We start from the raw sequence: 23776 nt of genomic DNA, 5'->3' as shown, positions 1-23776 counted from the left end.
ACATCCTGATGTTAGTTCATAATTTTCTAATGATTCAAATTCAGTCAATGGGCACTACATACCTATTAAATGCCAGAAATTGTGCTTTGATGATTTCACACATTATTTCTCATTTAATTTTATGTATTTGAGAGAAGCACTCTGTGAGTTTAGAATGTACTGTATAATCCACAAGGTAGAGAATGAGCCCTAAAATCTGATAAAATCCCCAGTGATTATGGCTGAACAAAGAATGAAACGTATGAAAATATAGTCTCCATTGTTTAAAACTGAGAGTGCGTATACATCTCTCTTCAGCCTTCACCTCAGTTGGCCACCGTTTCTGAACTTCACTCAGATGCTGCCTTTGTACACAGCGTACTACATTCTGCTGTTTGTCCTTGATTGGTTGGAGATGCTTGGCTACATGCTTTTGTCTAAGTTACCTGTTTCATTTCTAAGACTTTTTTTTTTTTTTTCCAGTTCTCTCTAAATCTACACCCAACCCACCTCCCCAAATCCAAAACCCTCCTGTGAGAGTCTTACTCTTCTTGTTTCATTAAGGGCAGGTGGATTAAAAGCACAGGCAGGGATCCAGAGGAAGAAGACCATAATGAGTTCTGGCAGCTTGACAGAGGATCGCAAATGGCTTCTGTTTCACTGATTCCAGTGGACGTTTTTCAGTATTGATCTGACTTGGATTCTCAGCATTTAACGCTGTTGACCTCACCGTCGTCTTTGAAATATTTCCTTCTTTTGACATCCATGTCACAGCACCCTGCTGACTGTCTTCTTGCCTCTTTGGGTTTTTACCTTTTTCCCCCTGGGTTCGTCCCTTTCTGACTAGCTAGTAAGTGACAGAGCACTTCAGCACTCAGGCCCAGGCCCTCTTCTTTTTGTTCTTTCTTCTTAGGGATATACTCCAAGGACACACATTTCATTAGCAGATTCATACCTCTAGCCCAGGCTTCTCGGAGCTCCGGGTCCATATACACATCTGGTTATTTAAAATTTCTTCCTGGATATCTCAAAGTTATCTCCTCCTTAACATCCCCAAAAGCAAACACTTATTTCCCCATAGACTCAAACTTCTTTATGTGTTCTCTTTCTCCGTGAATTCCTGATGTCTCTGTCTCCGTCTGTCCCAGCACGATTACAGTCTATCACTGCGTCCTCCTGACTTTCTGTTGTAAAGGTCTGTCTCTTCCATAGATTCCTCTCCATGACCCTAATGTGAGTTACCATCATCTCTCCTAAATAATGGATATTTCTAAGAAATCTCTCCACATTTGCTGTTACTTCCTCTTCTTACATGTATCACTACAGTTTGCTTGATGTAGACCTCGGTGCTGAGGATTTAGTGGTGACAGGACAAAATTCGTTTGTTCTTTCTTTCTTTCTTCCTTCCTTTCTTCCTTCCTTCCTTCCTTCCTTCCTTTTCTTTCTTTTCTTTCTTTCTTTCATTTCTTTCTTTTCTTTCTTTTCTTTCTTTCTTGTACAGTTAGTTACAGTGTGTCAGTTTCTGGTGTACAGCACAATGTCCTAGTCTTGCATATACATACATGTATTTTTATGTTCTTTTTCATTAAAGGTTATTACAAGATATTGTTCCCTGTGCTATACAGAAGAAATTTGTTCAGAATTTTCTTTTTGCTGTAGATACCTAGTCATATCATCTGTTCTTTATAATACTTTAATGGTTTCCCATTGCACTTAGGATAAAGGTAAAAAATCATAAATATGGTCCAAAATGCATGGTCTGAGCCCTACCTCTCTCTCCAGTCTTTTTTTTTTTTGCCATTCTAGTCATAGCAACCTTTTCCAGGTCCACACACGAGCCAGGTTTCTTCCCAGCACAGGATCTATACAAATGCTGATTCATCTTCCTAGAACACACTTCCTCTCTCCTTCAGCTCTCATCTCAGTCATGGCGTCCCTGAGAAAAACCTTCCCGATTCTTGCGCTAGGTCAGATTCACCTCTCATAGCCACTCACAGCACTATTTATTTTTCCCTTGTTGCATTTATCACAGTAACAATTTTATATATTTACATAATTTTAAGTATTAATGTCTCCCTTCCCACCACACTTTAAGCTCTGTGAGGGACAAGATTATGCCTGTTTTGTTTATCACTGTATCTCTTGTCATTAACACAGTGCCCAGCCCATAGAAGGGACTTAATATTAATGAAACAAATGACTATAACATGTCCAAATCAGGAGCTGGCAGACTACAGCCTGTGGGCCACAGCCAGCCCACTGTCTGTTTTTGTAAAGTTGTATTGCAGTACAGCCATGCCCATTTGTTTATGTATTATTTATGATTGCTTTTGTGCTGCAAAAGCAGAGTTAAGTCTGGGGCAGACACCACATGACCACAAACTCTAAAATATTTATTATCTGACCATTAGCAGAAAGAGTTTGCCAATCTCTGGTCTAAAGGATTGAGTTTGAAAGAGTTGCTGAGAGTTGAAAAAAGGAACTAGGTGGGCTAAGGTAGGTTTGCATTTTGGGGAGATCACTCACCTCGTTTCCAGTGTGGAGAATAGACTGAAAGGGAGCAAATGTAAAGGCTGTTGCTGTGGTCCAAGTACGTGGTGATGGTGCCTGGTTCTTTCAGAAGGATGCCAGTCAGGGCTGAGAAAGAGACAAATGATTAGTTATTGATGATGAAGACAGGGGAAGAAGCCAAGGATGGAGCCTAGGTTTTTGCCCTGAAGAACTGGTAGAATGGCAGGGCAGTAACTGAGAAAGAGAAAATGAGAGACGTTGTAAATGGAGACGTTAAGAACTCCAGGGTCAAACTGACTTGCTTTGCTCCTCATTAGTTGTGGACCTGATCCATTTACTTAACCTCTCTAAGTGTTAGTTTTCTCATCTACAGCAGGAATTTACATAGTAGCTGCTTTTTTTTTTTCCTGTGAAATAAGAGATAGGATTAGAAGTTTGATTTGAGTAAAGGAAATTTGAAAGAACTGCAGTAGAGGACCCGAGAGCCATCTGACCAGGAAACACAGGACTCAGTCATGGGTGTTAAGGATCCATTGAAGTTGGATACCACAAATATATCCCCGCACCAGGCTGAGCAGCTTGAGTTCAAGATCCCAGGAGTAGGCAAGGCCAGGATGGTTGGGTTTATCTGTGCTGGGTATTGTACTGTATTTGTGCAGGAAAGGACAATGGGATAAGAGTTAAGGTTAAAGTGACGACCATAGCACCAAGTTGGACAGAGAAGGAAGTGAAGATACAAAAATGGGTGGACAGGCTAAAAGGGCCTGGCTTCCATGGCGTTAAAGAATAGGTGTAATGGGGATAACTGAATAAAGAACTGGGAAGGTAGGATTATAGACCATGGAGAGTGAGGTATTCTCATGTAGTTCTTTCTTCCAAGAGGGATCAGTTCTGAGTGATGGTAAGCACCAAGGTGAAACTTAGGAGGAAGGGGGCCAAAGAGGGGTGAGATGAATGCCACTGAAAATGAGGTGGTCAGGGGGAGGGGACAGCTCAAGTGGTGGAGCGCATGCTTAGTAGGCATGAGGTCCTGGGTTCAGTCCTCAGTACCTCCTCTAAGAATAAATAAATAAGTAAACCTAATTACCTCCCCCCACCAAAAAAATAGAAGGAAAAGAAAAAGAAAATGATGTGGTCAAAGAAAAGTTTAAATGTAAAATAGGACGATCATGTTTCTCCCATAGACTTTATGTTGTGGACAAAATAATTATTTGTGGAAATACACTACCAACAGAAGTGTGCTTTATAACTATAATTTTTAAAATTCACTATACTGAAGTTCTTTAGTTTGACATAGTTATATAAATATAATGTGTTTAAAAATAGTCTCCTTACACATTTTGAGGCACGCCAAAGTAATTGGTCTAATCTTTCTTTTCCTAAAATCCTTTGTGATGTTAATTACACTATTGTGTTCCATTTGCATGACAGAGATGCTGTTATTTCAACTGTATTTTCTTCTTTTTGTATTAAATTTTTTTGAGTATTTATGCATGAGAAGTAAATATTTGGAGGATTTCAGAAAAGAAATGAAGACAGTATAATTTTAATGTGCTTCACCCCTAACTTGAAGATACAGTGTAAGAATAAGAGTGCCTTTGATCCTGCAGACTTGGGCTTTGAAGATCAGTGTCCAAGTCACTTATCAATTCATTTTGCAGCAACCTCTTAAATAGCTGCCAGTTAACTGTTGATCAAGCTCATACTGTCCTCTCTTTAATATTCTATATGTTTTGATTTTGTTTAGGTTTCACAGAAATGTCTGTATAGAAGTTAAAGAACAATAATGCATAATTTTGAGTCATTATGCAGAATTAATAGGTATCAGGGTTAGTTTAAGAAAAAGAATACTAAATCTTAGTCATCAAACAAAATGAGCAATTAGGAATTAGGGTCAGAATTTCTATCAACTATGGCCAAGAATTTAGAGGTCAAGGGCTGGGCTCCATCAGAATTAAAGCTGGTAGCACAGGAAATCGGAGTCAGTGCCAAGCCAAGGCCACAAGCACTGCCTGTGGAGTTGCCCTGAGAATCCACAGCAGAACATCCCCCAGCAAGTCACCACTGTGGAGGCGTTAAATAGCTCATTTTTCACCCACAACTAATCTCCCCTAAAGTACAATCTGCACACATACAGTCCACATATTTCCATGTAGGAGTTTTAGTGTGCTCCTGCCTTAGCCAACAGGAAGTTAAGTTTGAGAAAAGTGGTCTAATCTCTGACTAGAGAAAAATTTTGGAAAGTTACAGGGTTCCAACAATAACCTTTTGGTTTCTTCACACCAAACTAGTGTCCTTAGTGATACATCATCCCCATATGTTTCTGTTTTACCTTTTTAACCTTATGTTTTTACCATTTTGCCCACAAATGTAATACTTTCCTCATTGTGGGCATACAAATTGCATTCTATTGCCAATGAAAATAATTATGTAACTATTAGAGCCTTACCATGTAAATAAGTGTTTTTACACCAGACCCTTGGGCGAACCTTTTTCGTTTCTCTTTAACAGATGTGTTATTTACATTTATTAGTATTTTATGAAAAGTACTTGATTTTTAAAAATCTACTATATTTTAAAATTCTAGTATATTAGTTATCTAAAACAATCTTAAATGATAGAGATTTTGGTTCAAAAATTTATTTAGACCTTAATGCATTTTAATTATAAATTATTTTTAACTAGAAAAAATGTGCAAATGAACTCTGTTAAGAAACTGGAGATTTAATTAGGTAATCTGGAGACCATCAGAATTCAGCAAATTCATATCAAAAGAATAAGGTCTCATCCTCTAGTCATTTAAAATCAACTTCAAAGAGAGATTTTTCTTTCTATAATACCCTCTCTGGAATGGCTATTCTCTATTGTGACATTCTAAGTATTTTACATAGAAATTTTTGCCGTGATAAACTAGTTTGATTTTTTTAGGATTTTTTAAAATAGGGTAAATGTAGCCTAATCTTATACTAAATGCTATGATAATTGAAGAGATCAAAATAAGACATGATAGAACAGACATTGCACAAAAGAAGAAATACCATTGGCCTGAAACATGTTTTAAAGTTTTAAAGAGTGTATTAAACAGCAAATGAGAAACTCGTTTTTTCTATCAAACTGGCAAAGATTTTTATTGTAATCCCACCTGTTAATGATGCTTTAAGAAAATGAACATTCTTCAAAAAAGAGGACACTAATGAACTCATCTGCAAAACAGAAACAGACTCACAGACATAGTAAACAATTTTATGGTTACTGGGGAAACGGGGTGGGAAGGTATACATTTGGGAGTTTGAGATTTGCAAATGTTAACCGTTATATATAAAAATAGGTAAAAAACAAACTTCTTCTGTATGGCACAGGGAGGTATATTCAGTATCTTATAGTAACCTTCAGTGAAAAAGAATATGAAAATATATATATGTATGTATGTATATGCATGACTGGGACATTATGCTGTATACCAGAAATTGACACATTGTAACTGACTATATCTCAATGAAAAACAAAAACAAGAGCAAACAGAAAAAGAAAATGAACACTCTTGTACATTGATGCTGGGAATATAAATTGATACAACTCTTGGGGAGGCAACATGTGTCAAAAACCTTAATAATATACAGATCTTTGATCTAAGAATTCTGTTTTTAGAAATTTATCCTCAGCAAATAAAGGTGTGGAAAGCAAATGTACAAGGACATTTGCTTAGGTAGTTTAAATATTTATTATTTATTTAAAAAATTGAGATACAGTTGACATATAACATTGTATTAGTTTTAGGTATACATTTAGCATAATGATTTGATACATGTATATATTGCTAAATGATTAGTTTAGTTAACATCTAACACAATAAGTTTAGTTAACATCTGTCACCACACATAATTACAAATTATTTTTTTCCTGCGATAAGAACTTTTAAGATCTGCTTTCTTACTAACTTTCAGTGTACAATATAATATTATTAACTTAGACACTGTGCTGTACATGACATCACCAGGACATAATTGTCTTATAATTGGTAGTTTGTACCTTTTGACCCCTTTCATCCATTTTGCCCCACCTCTGTCAATCTGTTCTCTATATTTTTAAGTTTGGTATTTTGGTTTTGTTTTTGTTTTAGATTCCACATGTAAGTGAGATCATACAGTATTTGTTTTTCTCTGTCTGACTTATTTCAGTTCACATAATGTCTTCAAGGTCTACCACTGTTGTCACAAATGATAGAATTGCCTTCTTTTTTATGGCTGAATATTTATATATATCTCTACCTCACATTTTCTTTATCCACTCATTTTTCAAATAACTTGGGTTGTTTCCATGTCTTGGCAATTATAAATAATGCTTCAGTGAACATAGGGGTGAATGTATCCTTATAAGATACTGATTTTGTTTCCTGTGAATAAATACCCAGGAGTGAGATTGCTGGATCACATGGTTGTTCCAGTTTTAATTTCTCAACGAATCTCCATACTATTTTTCATAGAGGCTGCACCAAACTACATTCCCACTGACAGTGCACCAGGGTCCACTTTTTCCCACATCCTGCCAACGCATATTATTTTTATCTTTTTTTTTTTTTACCAGGAATTAAATTTATTCAGAAATAGCAGAGGAATTGCAATTTGGGAAATGCATGATACAGCAAACTACATGCGAGTCCCTTGTCTTTTTGATAAAGCCATAAAGACAGGTGTGACGTGATAGTCCATTCTGGTTTTGATTGGCATTTCCCTGGTGATTAGTGATGGTGAATGCCATTTCATAAACCTGTTGGCCATTTGTATGTCTTTTTTGGCAGGATGTCTCTTTAGCTGAGGATATTTATTGTGATGTTATTTTTAATGACAAAATCAGAAGCACTCTAAATACCCAAAAATACAGGCTTGGTTAAATAAATTATCACCTGTTCACCCTATAGAACATTATAACTATACAAAATAATATTTTATATCATTGATAGGGTAAGACAGTCACAGTATATTTTAAAGTAATAAAAAGTATAAATAGGAAACATAGCATGAGATTTTTATTATAAATTAAAACTTGAATTTGCATATGTCACATGTAGAAAAAATTTGTAAGAATGTATATCAGAATGTTCAAAATTATTATACCTAGACAGTGGGATTATAGGCGATTTGTTTATTATTATGTTTTTCATTATTTCTGCCAGTATTGATTTTCTGCCAGTATTCTTGGGGCCAAGTAGAGGATTGGGGTCTCCATATTGAGAATTATATTTTTTGTTTGTTTGTTTTTGTTTTTTTTGGGGGGGAGGGTAATTAGGTTTGTTCGTTTGTTTGTTTGCTTGTTTGTTTATTTATTGAATGGAGGTACTAGGAATTGAACCCAGGACCTTGTGCATGCAAAGCATGCGCTTTACCACTGAGCTATACCCTCCCCCCATATTGAGAATGTAAACTTTCATTTAATCTTCTTATTTTCAGTGTGGCGCCCTTCCACCCAGTGATCCCTGGAATCTTAGTTATGTCTGGTGCCTTACAGTCCGGAGACCCTCTCTAGAAAATAAACCTCTAGTGTCTTTCCAGACGCCAGAGTGTGGGAGAGTCAGCTGTATGCCAGAGGAAAGGGAGATGGACCTTGGTTCTAACTGCTGAGAATTTGGCCAGCTTCCTGTGTTTCGCCCCTCTTATCTCCCCACTTCCGGGCATACTTCATGTCTCCTTCACCCAGGCCTGTTGACAGTTTTGCTGTGTCAGTCTGATTGTTTCTTAGCATTCCCCATGGCCAGCCAAGAATTTAGCTTTCTCATGGCCTGTCGTCTTCCAGCTTCTAAAATTTTCTTGCTCTCCTCTTCTCCTGGTCTCTTTGATTTTCTTTTTTTTAAACTTTTTTTTTTTTTTTTTTAACTGAGTTATAGTCATTTTATAATGTTGTGTCAAACTCTTTGATTTTCTTAAAATCTTCTTTCTGTTGTTTAAGTAGAATTTGTTGGGGGGAAGAAAAACTAAAGTATGTGTTCAGTCCCCGATTTAAAAATCATTAAACAGTCATCCCTGCCTCCATGTGTTTGCACGTGCCTTTTCTGCCTGGGGTGTCCTCCTCCCTGAGGTCCTGGGCTTCTCCCCTGAGTCCTCCATTGAGTCTGCACTCGGGTAGTCTGTGCTCTGAATGCCGCAGTCCCTGCCGGAGCAGGTCTCCTCCTCCTCCTGCTGCTTCTAGTTCTTGTGCTTCGTCTGATCTGTTTATTTATATTTAGTAAAGCAGATGAGGATTATCATTATTTGATTACACAGAAGTCTCCTCTACTAGCTTTATATAGTAATTCTCCTCAGATTTAACAAATTAATTGCATTAGTAGAAGTCATTCTTTGATAAAAGATGAGACTGATATTTAATAACCACATCAAAAGCACAGCATAACTGGTGCTGCTTTTAATGATAAGGTTGTTTATTACAGATACAAAGAGAAGTTTCTGCACTTTTAAGACTGATCCTTTTTAGCATCTCACTAATCATGTTAAATATTAAGTACTTAAAAATGACAGTACAAGGATAAACTTTAACCTGTCTTTGGTTTACTAAAAGTTTAGTTTTCAATCTCAAGACAAAAGTTGTTTTGGAACATTTTATTGTGGAGACTCCCGTTTTGATGTAATATCAAGTTGCCACATTGACTCCCTTGGCTGCAATGAAATTCAAATCAAGGTAGTACCAGGCCATGTATAACATTCATGTTCAAGGTAACTTTTTGGTAGTGCTAAAAATATCTTTCTAATTTTACTAATTAATTCTGTAAAGAGAGGTTTAGATGTTTCATTTTGTCCTCAGGAAATATTATAGAATATACATTTAAATGTAAGACTCTGATACCCAGTGTAGATAGAGACTTACTTTGCCTTATTTGGGGTCATATGTCTAAACTTAAAACATTGTGAGTTTTAATATACAATGATGCGGCATAACCGTATAAAAATAAGTCACACAGTATAGTTAGGATCATTTAGAATATTTTTTTCTGTCTATCCTTAAATGCCCAGTTCTGTTTAAAATCAATACAGTAATACAGAAACCGTGATTGCTGATGGATACCTTCAGCTTTGACTCTTCAGCTGGTTAAATCTTATGGTGCTGGTGGATTCTGCACTCTTGAAGTTACAGGATCTCAGAGTTGGAAGGAGCTTAGATTCCCTCAAATCCAAACTTCTGGCCAACTTAGACAGCTTGAGGTATTATTTGTGAATGACTATTTATCTAGTGACTGGATAGATATGCCTCTCTAATTAAAACTCTCTTTTCACCTATTTAACAACTCTAGTGACTCTTCCTTGATGTATGAGACAGATGCATTCTAATCCTGCCATGGTATCTTTCCTACGTAGATCAGCCACATTGTTATGCAGGCATTCATTTAAAATAATGTATAGAAGAGACGCCTTTGTGTAATATGTGACTTACTACAGTCCAAAATTTATTGTTTGGTGAGTCAAGATTACAAGCATTTTATTTTTGTGATCCATGCTGTTGTGTTCCTAAATAAAAAACTTGTAAGAGACATGCAGGTCTCTGTAATTATCATTTATTACAACCTTATTTATGACTTCCAAATTTTATAGCAACCAAAAGGTTGAAAAGAAGAAATCTGCTGATGGCAAAATGTTTAGTGCATCTTTGGTGCTTGGCTTACATAACACTTCATCACTGTGTCATTCATCAAACCTATTCTAATCTATGTTTTTTTAACCAAAGGAGGGTGTTTTAAATTTTGCTCAGCTTTAGTGCTGAGCTGAGTGATCTGGGAATCATAGGTGGAATGTTACTTTAAAAGAGTAAATTGTAGGTACAGCTGGGAAGTACTACAAAGAGTGGCAGAGTTTTGTTTCAGACGTGAACCATGAAGAAGTTGAGCGGTGTAATTATGTTCAAAGCAAAAGAACTGCTCTGTGATCTATGAAAGCTTACATGGAAAAGTAATAAAATTAGAACTGATGAGGTTTCTACAACAATAAGACATGAGGAAAACTCACTTTTTTTATCCTAAATAAATTTTATATTCATTTTGTCCAGCACCTTTGGGAACCACCAATGACTTGTCATAGGTAGGAAGCCAATTAAGTAAAGACCGCAGTGTAATTTGACACAACATTGTAAAATGATTATAAATCAATAAAAAATGTTAAAAAAAAGAAGACCGCAGTGACATTAGATTCTAATTGCTACTAATTGTTCATTTTTCCAATAGAAAAGCAAAGCATTTTAATTTTCTAATAGCACTTGGTACTCTTTGGTCTCAAATAGTACAACTATTTTACAGCTGAAGAAATTGATACACACAGTAATTTCTCTAAATTCATTCAGCTGGTTAGCAGGTGGAGCTGGAAATCCACATCAGAATCCAAATTCCACGTTCTTATTTGTTGCATCACCAAATTAAGCCATGGAACTTTCTTTTTGGAGAGTTTTCAAAAGTAGTAAGTTGCTATCTTAAAAGACTGATGTCAGCAGCCTGAGAATGTCACGTACCATGCCGGCATGAGATCGGACAACTGCAGTTTCCCTTTCTGCACCAGTTAACCTGGTGTGTGATGATTTCAAGATGTGAGTAAGGACGTGAGGCTTGGGACTCTGCAGCGCCCATTTGAGGATCGCTCATGGCGTGTCTTACTTGTTGTAGGAACAGCGTCTGTTGCAGTCGCCGGCATCCTCGCAGCCCTTCGAATAACCAAGAACAAGCTGTCTGATCAAACAGTACTATTCCAGGGAGCTGGAGAGGTACCTGCCTTATACAGTGCTTACATTCTTCTAAGCCAGTGAGCATAACATTCACTTGAATTGTTCATTAATTTGATGTTGGAGGTATTCTTTCAAATTTTTAGTATATTGCAGCTGTAGGTTTTATTGAAAGATTCCCCCAGTTAAAAAGGTTTCCATTGTATGATTAATTATATAGAGAAACCTTTAAATTTAAGCTATTACAGCTGACGCTAATTTTTAGTATCCTCCAGTGTCACATACAAAAATTTTCTTACCTTGACTCACAATTCAATGTGCATGAATATAACTATATACAAGTTTTTAAGAAAAAAATATTTTGAAGTAGAGATTCATTATGCATTATAACCATTCACATGCAAAATAACTGACACATTTTAAATTGTTGGAAGGTGTGGCAGGAAGACAAAAAAACAATACTGTTTTCTGTTATCTTTAGAAAATTAATAATATGAAAGAAGAAAATGAGACTCCAGCAATTATAACTCACCCCCCAAATAGAAATTATACTGTCAAGTTTAGTTTAGGCTTCTTGTAAGAAAACTGCCAACGTCTTTTTAGCACTATGGAATGCAATAAATGGAAAAATGCTTTGTGGCTATCCATATTTTAAGAAGCTTTAAATTTTCAAATTTAATATGATTATGAATAAGAGTATTATACAGCTGGAAATTATGTATCTTGTGTTGGTTTTGAATTTACTTGTTCTTAAAATAAAACAAAATACATGAAGCTGGTATTTACATGCCAAAATACAAATATGGGAAAGTATTTAGGATGGAAGTCAGATTTATTCTCATATCAGAATAAAAATCAAAGGTAAATTATAGCTCATTAATATTTGAGTTTTTTATTTCTGTGAATTGTTACATGCTGTACTTAATTTTAATGGACTTCTTCAAATTTCCAAAGGGTTTTGTTGAGTGGCACAGGCCAATCCTTGGTCCTCAGCAGGACAGGAGGTGTTCATGGTTGGATGATTCAAAACTGACATTTGTTTGTCCCTATAAAGGTTTTGGAAATTTCACAAATTATCTCAAAATCTATCATATACCGAAGATGTTGATTCTTTTCATCTTGCAAAAAATTTCACAGTACTTTCTTCGTCCAAATGAAGAGAGTAAATAAATGTGGGGGAACACAGATTTTATGTGTTTCATTTTCTTGCCTAATTGGTCAAATTCCCATCCAAATGACCAGGCTTCATTTTTCAAGTTCAATTAGCAGTACCTGAACCGAACAATAAACAGTGTAGTCAAATAAAAGGTTGAGCAGTTCTTTATTTTAAATGCAGTGTTTTCTTGTTGGAGAAAATCTTAATTGTATGAACAAAATTAAAAATGCTGACAGTCAAGGGTATCACTGGTTTATCTGTGGCTGAATATCGGCACAAAATAGTGGTTCTGTTGTAATAAGAAGTATAAATACTTATCACTTAGCTTAACCTAAATGTGACAGGAATACTTTGCTCCTGGTATAAATGAATGAATATAACTCTTTAGGTCAACAGACAGAGCAGTTTTGTACTTTCTTATTAAAAGAGACAAAATGAGGTGAGGTGGAACTCTTGCTAAGAGATTATTATGGGGAACAACTTTAAATTTTTGTTTTCAGGCTGCCTTAGGGATTGCACACCTGATTGTTATGGCCATGGAAAAAGAAGGTTTACCCAAGGAGGAAGCCATAAAAAAGATATGGTTGGTTGACTCAAAAGGATTAATAGTAAAGGTAAGAATTTGTCATTTTTAACCAGAATAAGAATCAATATTCCATTCTGGATGCCCATCTCAAAGATGACTGTTTGCACCCACCTCCCACCCAACACTGTGTGAAAAGAGCAGCCATTACACACCAATGCCCATGTCAGTGGATACTGACACTCCTCTGAATAAAGAAGAGCACTGTGGCTCAGCTCTGGAAGCTGTCTGTGCTGTGAGTAGGCGCCTTACAACTCCATGGGTTGTCAGTCCACGTGAATGAGTTTAGTTTCCAAGTGATGCTGTCTGATACGGATACAGATGAAACACAGAGTACACTGGGCTGTACTTAAGGATGTGATACATTCAAGAATTTGAAAAGTGAAAGCCCACGGTGGTGGTTTTCTTTTGTGATTTCTAATGACATTTTAAAGTGAAATCTTCATAAAAGTGCATAGATTTTAGCATCTCAAATTATTCTAACATAGACTTACTGAACTGAGTGGACTCCAGATTCCATGGGTTACAATACTTGGAATAACGTGGATCATAGCATGACTAGTATTTGGAGTAACTGTGAAATTGTTGCCTAGACCTAATCAGTCACTCTTACTTCATGTCTTTGACTTGCCAAGATAAAGAACTGGGTATATTCTGCTTGCCAAGGTAAATAAAGTTACGTTTTAAAAGATTGTTATATATGTAATAGCTTGTACACTATTTAATATAAAAGAAACATACGAAGCTTCAGTTAGCCACTTTTTCTTTAATGTTTTTAAAAAGTCGAAATTATGATGTTGATTTTTGTGGCAGAAATAATAAATCTTAGAGTAACTACTAAATTAGTATAATCTTGCTTTCAATTTTACATTTTTTTGTGTTTGTTATCCTTTATCCTTTGTATTTTTATATCCTCTCTTGAGAACCAATAATAATCATTTTACTCATTTCATTAACTTGAAATATGATTGTTTATAATGTATAAAAATTATCTTAAGGCTCTAAATAAAAATTTTTATTAGTCAAACTCCTTCAGTCTTTAAGACATAAAACCAAGAACTAAAAAAGTAGAACTGTGAGGTTAGCTCATTTATGGAGTTACATCATCATCAGACAAGATGATCATTATTCTAATGTGTTTTCTGTTTTCAGTTCTCATTTTCAGTATCACATCTGTAGCGTTTTCCATCATTTACCTTATATTCATATGGCTATAAATATCAATATTTTAAATAACTCATCAGTATCAGTGAGGTTGATTGAAATGGATTATTTGGTCATTGGTAATATCCAGATATCTTAGGTTAGCATCTTACAGCAAGAAACAATTGACATATCTATTTAACCAACTAATACTAGTCCATTTTAATATAAAAATCCAATTCTTGGTTTAAAAGAAATCCTTCCAAAATAAAAATTAGAGGGAGAGTAAATACAGTAAAGAAAGGATGAAAAAGTGAACACTGGCAGCATGACTAGTGTTTGCATTTTGCAGTGATAATTTGGAGCATTTTGGGGGAGGACAAGAAGCCACAAAACAAACCAATCCAGGCTTAATCTATTCCTTAAGTAATACATTTTATCTTTCACTAATAAGCCAAATGAATACTAGGATAGAAAACTCAAAAATAAAAAGTAGTATATTAATAGAGATCCTGAAGGATACCCTTCATGTAACCTAGAATGAGACTTAAGACTATGGTGTTTTGTTTTGATTTTAACTTTATTTTGTTCTGTTTTACATTATTCTGTTTTCAATTATTTAAAAAATTTTTTGCTTTATATTTATAGTTAAAAGTTTGGCTCCTGTGAAAGAGACAGTGAGTAAAAATATTTTATATGTTCTAAGAGTGGTTTTGACAATATAGTTATCTCCTTCCTGAGAGTTTAATCTTTAGGTCTAGGGCTTGAAACTCCATGCTGTAAAGAAAAAGTTTTCCTTTCCCTTGTGATTTTATCAGAATTTTAGCCAGTAGTACTATCACCACCTTGAACGATGGTTAATGTATTTCATACACTGTGGTTTAAAAAAAAAAAAAATCTACACCGAAGAGACTTCGAAGCTTGGTAAAAAGTACCTGGCTTGATTTTTTTTTTTTTCTCCCTCTTTTCTGTTTCTTATAGAGTATGATCGATGTATCTGTAGCTGTTAACAAGAGCAGAGGCAGAAGGTTATGTACACGAGTCTTGTAGACAGTCAGACAATTGTGGATGTTTTAACCGCACAAAGTTAAATGCTGATGGAGTTAACCACCTATTATCTTAAATTATGACCACTCTGCACCCCTTTGTCAGCCTCTAACATGGAAAATACCTTCGTCACATCATTTATCTCCTTTTAATCTGTCCGGAGATGATGAAACCCAGCTCTCAGCTCTTTAACAAGCGCACATACTTGTGTCGTAAGTGGAACGTTCCTGACAGACAGTGTGCTAGGAGGGTTTTGTCTGCAGATAAAGAGGGGTCAGGTTTGACTCTGATGAACTCATGATTTGACAACAAAAACAGGCCAGGAAAATGGGGCATGTTGTCCAAGCAGACGTGCATTCAAGAGTTCTTCTAGTGCCTGTGCTTAGGAAGGAATGCACATTTATCAGTGTTACACCTTTCCTGGGTCATGGAATGCTAACTCTTGACATTCTTAGCCACCTATCTTCCCCACCCCCATCAGAACCTATGTGCTTGTGAAATGGAGAAATTCAGTGTGGTTGTGTCTTCTATCCTGTGCTAAGAATCAGCACAAAACAAGGAGGGGGTAGTGGAGAGACTAAAGAAATAATAACATTCAGAAGAAATTCCCAGCTACCTATAATACATTTGGTTTAATTAGAGACTCTTAAAAAAAAAAGAAAGAAACACCGTAAGATTTGGGATTTCTGAGATTAAAAAGTGTCCACATGCCCTTTGCCAAAAGAAGGCAAGAAGCATTTCAGCAAGGGGTCCTGAGAAGGGAGAGTGAAGAGAAAATAAATTTTCTCTCTCCACTTCCAACTGAAGTTATTGGCACCAAGAAGGTGGATTCCAAATTGGATCTTGAAAAGAGGAAAAAAGCGAGACTTAAATAGAAGCCCAGAGGTAAAGGCGTTTGCCTGAATATTATCAGATCTACAGAAGGTCACATTCCAATAGTTTTTTAATCTAATCCAGATTGTCACATCAACCTTGAAAATGGTATAGAAAATACTTGGGGAGAACTTTGTTTTGTCTTTTGATTCTTCTGTTTTTGGCACGGAGAACCCGTCAGTCGTGCCAGCAGGCATGACTCCTGGCCCTCTTTCAGTTATTCTCTCTGCGTTCCTAAGTCACTACCAAGAATTAAGCCCTTGGGAGTGAGGCTGTAGGTAATTTGTTTCTTGCTAGATGAATGTCTTCTGGCAAGTCTGGCTTTGCGGCTAGGAGCTGCCAGTGCTGTTACTATGATTAATAAAATAAGATGTTCATGATAAAAGCATACATCTTTTCATACAATGTTTACTACGTTCTTTATGATTTGCTTCTTACGCCAGGAAACTTAGGGGGTTTGAGCCACGTTAAGTACTTTTCATTAAATCTCAGGTTGCCAGCCAAAAGTGTAGTCCTAGAAATCTGTGCTTTTACGTTATTCTGTAGCTTGTTTTCTTTAGAAGTCATCATTTTATGCTGTTTTGAAAATATACCCTGTACCTTTTTAAAAATGCATCTGGTAGAGCTCTGATGAGTCCTTCAGTGCAGTGATTCTCAGAACTGGCTAATCACTCAAATCACCTGAGAAGCTTTAAAAAAATCCAGATTCCAGGGCCTGATCCCAGAATTGAATTAAAATATCTGGCAACGAGGCTGAGGAATCCATTTTTCCTCAGGTGAGTCTGGAGCTTCGTTAGCTTTGGAAAGACCAGATCAGGTTCGTTCTCATCATGTTGTCATCATCACCAATCTCCAATATTTGCAGATGGCATTTTCTGTATCTAAGTGGGAAGATTTTCTTTATATTTTTTGCATGTCATTTAAGATTTTCAGAAGTAACATCCGTGTATTTACTGTTGGCTGTTAGAATGCATTCTGCTACTAGTTATTTATTCATGTCCCTAAGCCAACAAAATGTATCACAAACTAATGCTCTATTGACAGCAGCCAGTAGTTGTGAGGACAACTTATAAAATGCTTCTAAATTTTTAAAAATTTGCTGTTCGGGGTAATCTTGGACACTGCACTCAGGAAAATATTTTGAATTATTGAACCAAGAAAATAGGGATTGTGTCTCTTTCATGCTCAGATTATTCAATGTCTTTTAATATCATTCCACACTATGGATTTGTGGATCCACATTCAGTATAAACAGACTAGACCCTCTTCTCTTATTTGCATGTTACTTGTAGCGGCAGTGTAATTCGGATTATTCAAGGTCGAATTTGGTTATTTCAGGTGCCAGTAAAATAATTTTTAAGACTTTTACTCATGCTAGTTTTATTTTCTCATGTTGGAGGCTACTTCTTGGCTTGGTAATATAATGAAAATGAATCGATTTCCATTTTTTATGGAGATCATGTGCAAATGTATTTAAAACTCTATACCGGAAGCAGTTTGGATATAGTCTCATTGTCATATTGTTTGTCAGTAGCTGGTCAGGAATCAGTTGTTTTTTCAGACTGGAAACACCCAGATGTTTTTAGGAGGCCTTCCCTGTGAGCTTCTAATTCTTCCATTTTATGCTGTGGGCCACCCTGTTTTACATGGATTGTGTGGAATCATACTGTTTTGTGAGCCCAAGCATTTTTTAAACAAGTTAGTGGCATATTTTCCTCTTAAAACAATTTTTAGTACTTCCTTTTGTTATTCTGTTAATAATCCTGAAACTCGTATAAATGTCCTTTTTGCTCACAATCCTTTCAGTGGGGTTTCTGTTTTCTATTTCAAAGAATACCGCAAGTATAGATGAATTACAATGTTTCACTGTTATTAAAGAAGAAAATATGATTCTAGAATGCATTAAGATAACATTGAAAGCAAGATCTAGGAAGTATGGTAATTCCTGGACCATATTCAGTGTCGGTTACTCCTTTAATGGAGTGTATTCACATAATACTTAATCCTTGTCAGGTGGGAACCAGAAGACCAACAGGTAAACCGTGTGATTCATACTGTCTTCACTAAGAGATTCGCGTTTTCTTGGCAGCCTTCAAGATTACATAACATTGAGTTGAGATGACCATAGCCAGTTTGGAGTAGGTGAATAATTTTTCTGAGATCTTTTTTCTCTGTTAGAAAACCTAGCAGAGGTTCTAATATTAGACAGGTTTCCTGGTCTATGAAAACACCCTAAAAGCAAATCTCTAAAGCATTACTTAACAGCCACCTGTTGGCGGTGGATTAAATACTAGAGATTGCCACATCTGCCCTAAAATGAACACTGCCACCACCACGAGCTTCCAGAAGAGCCACATGGCTACTCCTTCGTGATGCCCATTTCTCCTTCAAGGTCCTGGGAACTTACATCAACTTGGGGAATGCAAGATTTAAAGCAGACCCTAGCTGCAAGGGAGTCTGGGAATATAGCCTCCAGTGTACTGGAGGTCATGCTAGGAGCAATTTGGAGTTCTGCAATAATTGCCATGTAGGGCCTCAGATAAATTTTAGGGTAGTGTACCTACCTTTACACCTGCAGTTGAGTATATGCATTCCTGGGAAAGAGAAACAAGCCAAAATTGTGTCGTGTTTAGTTTAGAATTCTAGAAGCTGAAAGTTACTATTTCCAGGAAACATGTCTCCCCAAGCTGCAACTTTATTTAGCACCTGTCCTACAGAATTTTCATTGTTGTGAGAATGAAAATAGTCATGAATTTTAATTTACACTACTTCCAGAAATAGTTCAGAAATAATTGAGATAGTTAAATACTGTAAAGCTATCTAATGGTTCTAAATTCTTACTCCTATTCATGATCAGAATTTCTCTCTCCTTTCTAATAATGCAGGATTATTTTTTGCCAAGTAACTAAGCAGTAATAAGGATGTTGAGGTAGCAGATGGGTTGCAAAAGCATTCTTTTCATCAAAGCATTTCAGGGAAAGGAAATTCATATTTTCAAAGCAGCTGATAGGAAGCACATTGGGTAAAAAGAAATAGTGGAATATGTAATCAAAATTAAAATCATCCCCCATATTAGTCAGCTATCTCTGTGTTACCAGAGGCCACAAAATCTCAGTGATGTACAACAATAATTATTTATCTGTCACACACCTGTGGGTCAGAGGGGGTAGCTCTGATGGTGTTGCTGTATGGCTCAGGTTGGGTCCAGGTCTGCTCTCATCCTCCTTGGACCAGCAGGCTGGCTTGCACTTCCAGAGCAATGGAAACGGCATGAGAGAGCAAGCAGAAACACCAGTGACTCTTAAGGCCTAAGCGTGGTTGACACACTGTTATTTCAGCCCACATTTTATTGACCAGAGCAAGCTGCATGTTCAAATCCAAGGACAAGGGGTAGGGAAGTATCCTCTGCCTTTTATAAAGGGAACTGTCAAGTAACATGGCAAAAACATAGACACAGGAAAGGGATGATGAGGACCTGGGGCCTAAGTCAAAGCCTGAATGATCAAAACATTTGGGAGGGGGCATTCTGCGGCACCCGGCTACGTCTCTTTTCTTTTTTGTAACTAATTATCATTAAGCCTTGGCCACTTTGTACATGCTAGGATGATCCTTAATTAATCCTGTGAGTGAGATATGAAATGTCTGAGATTGAGTCAAGGAAATAAACTTACCAACTGTGAAGCTAATAGAGGTGAGGATGGATGGGGGTGCCTGGTAGCCCTCAGCTCCCATTTAGTGAGAATTGTAAAGATTTTGGTACTGTAATAAAATTTTTTTTATATCATTGAAAGGCAATTTAAAAAATCTTATCTCATAAATACAAAAGAATTGTTTGACAATATACAGTGATTACTCACAAAGCCATTCTAGGTTTACATCAACTATTTGTTGTTAGGCTTTGGCTGATTCTAAAAAGGCTTTGCTGATGTGTTATATTGAACAATTTGATGCTTTCTGATGAAAGTGGAAACCGAATTTGTATGATCCTTTTGACTAATTTTTTTCTTTAGTAAACATGATGAAACTAGAATGTTCCCTCCTGAAGTGAATATGAAATAGTAAACTTCAATTCTGATTCTGGATGAATTAAATAATTTTTTAAAAATTGAAATATAATTGACATATAGTGTTATATTAGTTTCAGGTATACAACATGATTTGACATTTTTATGTACCGTAAAATGATTACCACAATAACTCTAGTTGACATCCATCACCACATATAGATACAGATTTTTTCCTTGTGTTAAGAACTTTTAATATCTACTCTCTTAGGAGCTTTCAAATATACAATACAATGTTACTAACTATAGTCACCATGCTATACATGGCATTCCTAGGACTTACTTACCTTATAACTGGAATTTTGTACCCTTTGACCTCCTTCATCCATTTGGCCAATCCCTTACCCTCAGCCTCTGGCAACCACCAATGTATTCTTTCTATCAGTGAGTTTGGGTTTTTTGTTTGTGTTATGGTTTGGGGGGAGATTTTTAGAGATTTTTTTTTTTTGTCTTTCTTTACCTGATTTATTTCTCTTAGCATAATGCCCTCAAAGTTCATCCACATTGCCCCAAATGGCAATATTTCCTTTTTTATGGCTGAATAATATTCCTTTGTGTGTCTGTGTGTGTGTGTGTGTGTGTGTGTGTGTGTGTGCGTGCACATTTTCTTTGTTGATTCATTCATTCATGGAAACTTAGGTTGCTTCCATGACTTGACTGTTGTAAGTAATGCTTCAGTGAACATGGGGGCACATTTATCTTTCCAAGTTAGTGTTAAATAAGATTATTATTCACAGTATCTCAGGTGTAGTATGTTTTGATTGCAGGGGAGAAAAGTTAAGATAAAAACCTTTTAGAACCCAGAAATGAGTAGTGGTGAATCCTGTTCTTAGGAAGCTGTTAGCTCTAAAAAAAATCATTTTTTTCTTCTGCCAAAATACTTTTAATTACAGCAATTAATTGAGCTCTTGTTAAAAATTGGACACAGTCCTAAGTACGTTAGACGTATTATTTAGTTTAGTCTGCAGACAACCTGATAAGGTAGAAATTCCTGTTTTATAGATGAAACAAGTGCAAAGAGGTTTGTATGTTTCAAGTCAATCTACAATTCACATGTATTACTTTTTAAAACAGAGGTAAAATGATAATAACCTTTTAAAGCAAGAAAATTGTACCATCTTCAGGATCAAGCAATTTGCAAACAATCTAACATACGCTATTTGTAAAGCATTTTCTCCAGGGCTGTGCTGTGCTGTTTTACTGGAAAGACTGAATTCCAATACCTGCCTTGGGCAAGTTGCTTAACATCTCAGAGCTTCTGTTTCCTCCTGCAAAAAACCTAATTATGCTTCTCCTACTTTTCAAAATTGTGGAGGGGATCAAATGAAATAGGTGAAAAACACTTACAAAGCACCATATGAAGTTAGGCAGTGATTTAGTATTATAGTCAAGATCTTAAAAATTCGTAGCTAGGGTATTATAATTTGATGTTTCGTAGGTAACACATGGTACATCTACAATCAGAACATTTAAACATTAAAAATACAAAGCTAGTACTTATTCAGAAAATCGAAGTATGTTATAAATATGACATTGAGTTCCATTCTTAGGGAGTGGTCCATGAATTGGTTGTGCTGCAGCCCAAGTCAAGCCTGCGCTCTCAGACGCTGCTCTGTCAACTCAAATCATGTCTAGGAAACAGTTACTTCATTTAAATGGCATTTTGCTTTACCATTTATTAACACGCATTTCACAAAATGTCCGTAGAATTAGGATTTTTCATATTAAATAATAGTTAAATATGGGAAAGACTTTGTTCACTGTTATATCCCCATTGCCTAGAACATTGTCTGAGACATAAATATTTGTCAAGTGAGTGAAATAATACTCTGATAATTGGAGAAGAGACTTGAAGAACAGCTGGAAGACGTAATACATAAAAAATGTTAAGCATAGATACTATTAATACGTGTGATAGCCTGAAATTTCTTTGACTCTCATACGTTTGGCAGATTTATCATTTCTTTTTATTTCCTTTACTTAGGGACGTGCTGCCTTAACACAAGAGAAAGAGGAATTTGCCCACGAACATGAAGAAATGAAGAACCTAGAAGCCATTGTTCAAGATATAAAACCAACCGCCCTCATAGGTAAGCCTCTGCTTCTCCCTCCCTCCAGAGACCCTACCCCTGCCCTGTTTTGGCCTGATTATCATTTTCTTACTGCTGATTTTTGAGACACTATTTAGCTTTTTGAAATTCTAACCTTGGGAATTCATGAACAAAATTCCCCATTCCCTGAGGCAACGGTACCCCGATAGACACCTACGTTTGTAAATTCAGGGCTGTCTCCTTTATCTCACTGATCCCAACTCTGCTAACTCTGTCAGCCTGCTAGTACCTGGCATATTCAGCACTTTACCAGGCTTGAGTACTCCAAATGGACAGTGGTTCTCAAATGGGGGTGATTTTGCCCTCAAAGGAAACATTTGGCAATGTCTGGAGACATTTGCAGTGTTCACAGCTGGAGGAAGAAGGGGAGGGAGGTCAGGGCTACTGACATCTAGTGGACAGAGACCAGGGATGCTGCTCCACATCCTTCAATGCCCAGGAAAGCCCCTCAACAAGGGACTGTCAACCCCAAATGTTAATGATGCCAAGGCTGAGAAACACTGAGCTGGACCCTCCTTGAAGACAAGGACCAAACTTCACCTATCTATGTGTTCCTCCTACCACTGAAGACAGTACACTTGCGCACTGAGATGTTTAACGTGGACAGATTCAGTGTGGTTGAAAACAACTCAAAGTTATGAAACTTTATCCCTTATTTTGTGAGTAGACAGTGACGGCCCTTACTTTGTATTATAGTCCATCCCTAGAAACTCTTGTGAGACAGATGACACTTCTGAGGATAATGATGATAACCATAGTAAAAACAATTACTCCAAGACAGGAATTGTAGTAAGCCTTTATTTACTATTACTTTTTAAATAAAATATATTCTATCAGGAATCTTAGTTTCCATTATGCTAATTGCTTTATTCATCTGTTAAAATTCTTCAGTGAGTCATACTTCAGTTTTACAATTGAATTGGATGATTGTCTTAAGTGTTAACACTGGATTATAAAACACAATTACTTTATAGCCTGAGAGACTGAAATGTACTTCTGTAATTGTTTATAGAGTGATAATCATATTAGACACATTTATTTGCTGAGAAAAATGCCTGTAATCAAAATTCCTAGTGATTGGTCACTAAATCTATTTATAAGTTAAACGTTTTATCTGTGATCTTTTAATAATAGATACTTGTAGATTGATAACCCTAAAGATTGATGGCATTAACCAACATCTCTTTCTGTCACTTTAATACAAATATTCTGTATTTTGGGTAAAGTGTCTTAGACATGACCTGACACGTCTCACTGTTTTTTGGGCATTGGATTAACTAACCAATGATAATCCTGTTCACTGGTTTCTCATTTCTGCGTTAGGAGTTGCTGCGGTTGGTGGTGCATTCACAGAACAAATTCTCAAAGACATGGCTGCCTTCAATGAACGGCCTATTATCTTTGCTTTGAGTAACCCAACTAGCAAGGCAGAATGTACTGCAGAGCAGTGCTATCAATTCACCAAGGTAAAGCAAAAATACGCCTGATATTTTAATAGTCAAACTTTGATTCTTTAGAGGGAAGCCCAGGGTATCTCAGGTACTTACCAGTTAACCTTTAAAAGTGATACACACAAGACTGAAAGAGAAGTGACTGCATCAGAAAGGATAAGAGCTCT

At 36.3% G+C, this 23776-nt stretch overlaps 1 protein-coding gene across 1 annotated transcript in view; it reads left to right on the top strand.

Annotated features, from left to right (window-relative positions):
- ME1 (malic enzyme 1) overlaps positions 1–23776 on the top strand; it is a 170037-nt gene that overhangs the window by 132673 nt on the left and 13588 nt on the right. The window contains exons 8-11 of the mRNA XM_032484526.1: positions 11126–11223; positions 12838–12951; positions 22032–22137; positions 23482–23624. Of these exons, the coding sequence (XP_032340417.1) occupies positions 11126–11223; positions 12838–12951; positions 22032–22137; positions 23482–23624 (461 nt within the window). The remainder of the gene's footprint in view (positions 1–11125; positions 11224–12837; positions 12952–22031; positions 22138–23481; positions 23625–23776) is intronic.

This window comes from Camelus ferus, chromosome 8, assembly GCF_009834535.1.
Source record: "Camelus ferus isolate YT-003-E chromosome 8, BCGSAC_Cfer_1.0, whole genome shotgun sequence".
In the NCBI taxonomy this organism is placed as follows: Eukaryota; Metazoa; Chordata; class Mammalia; order Artiodactyla; family Camelidae; genus Camelus; species Camelus ferus.
The sequence above is the reverse complement of the archived record's forward strand: the minus strand, read 5'-3'. Positions and strand labels throughout refer to the sequence as shown.